The sequence below is a fragment of the Egretta garzetta genome, unplaced genomic scaffold (assembly GCF_000687185.1).
Source record: "Egretta garzetta isolate BGI_Z169 unplaced genomic scaffold, ASM68718v1 scaffold143, whole genome shotgun sequence".
Lineage (NCBI taxonomy): Eukaryota > Metazoa > Chordata > Aves > Pelecaniformes > Ardeidae > Egretta > Egretta garzetta.
Window position 1 is genome coordinate 2,420,451 of NW_009259310.1, and position 685 is coordinate 2,421,135.

General features: G+C 52.1%; 1 protein-coding gene across 1 annotated transcript in view; it reads left to right on the forward strand.

Annotated features, from left to right (window-relative positions):
• Positions 1-266, forward strand: part of ARRDC1 (arrestin domain containing 1) — a 19,866-nt gene extending 19,600 nt beyond the window's left edge. Inside the window, exon 8 of the mRNA XM_009636316.2 lies at positions 22-266. Within this exon, the coding sequence (XP_009634611.1) occupies positions 22-86 (65 nt within the window). The 3' untranslated portion in view covers positions 87-266. The remainder of the gene's footprint in view (positions 1-21) is intronic.
• The last annotated feature ends 419 nt before the right edge of the window (positions 267-685 follow it).

Sequence of the window (685 nt, forward strand, 5' to 3'; positions counted from 1 at the left end):
TACTATTTCTTTCCCCTGCAGAGGCACCTCCATCCTATGAGCAGAGCTGCAGCAGCGCCAACTCCAGCATCAGCAACGGCAACTAGCCTCCCCTGCTTCGAGTCCCGCTGGCGCTGCCCACCCCCAGGCACCACGGTTCACCTGCCTACTGCAAAGTCTGGTACAGCACAAGGCGTCTTTTTATCTCTCTGGCTGCTTGGTGGGGTAAATGGCACATCCCAGCCTGGGCTTTTTAAGTCTCTTTTTAGGGAGGGGGAAAAAAAAAACCAAAAAGGGTAGCCATAGCAGCCTGCGTGTATGTGTAGGAGAGGTCTGGGAAACTGAATCATCTCCTTCTGCTGCACCAAGGGCTGGAAAACTGGTTTTGTCCCAGGGATGCCCTCTGCAGCAGCCTGTGTTTAAAGTACTGTAGTCAACACTAACTGCTTTACTATCAAAGCACCTGCGATGCCTTATCTGAAATGCTCCTGACTTGGTATGTCTCCACTGTAGGTGAAGGCTGGGCTGTGTGGACTTTCTCTTCTCTTTCAGGGGCTGTGGTTTTGACAGCCCTTCCTCCCTGTCCTCATAGGCCCTAAGGGTAGCTGAAACAGGAGGTTTCTTGGAGTAAGCAGGTTCAGAAGGTCAGGGACTCTTAAAGCCAAAAGCACAAGCTCACGCTATACCCATGTTGTGGGGTGAGTGG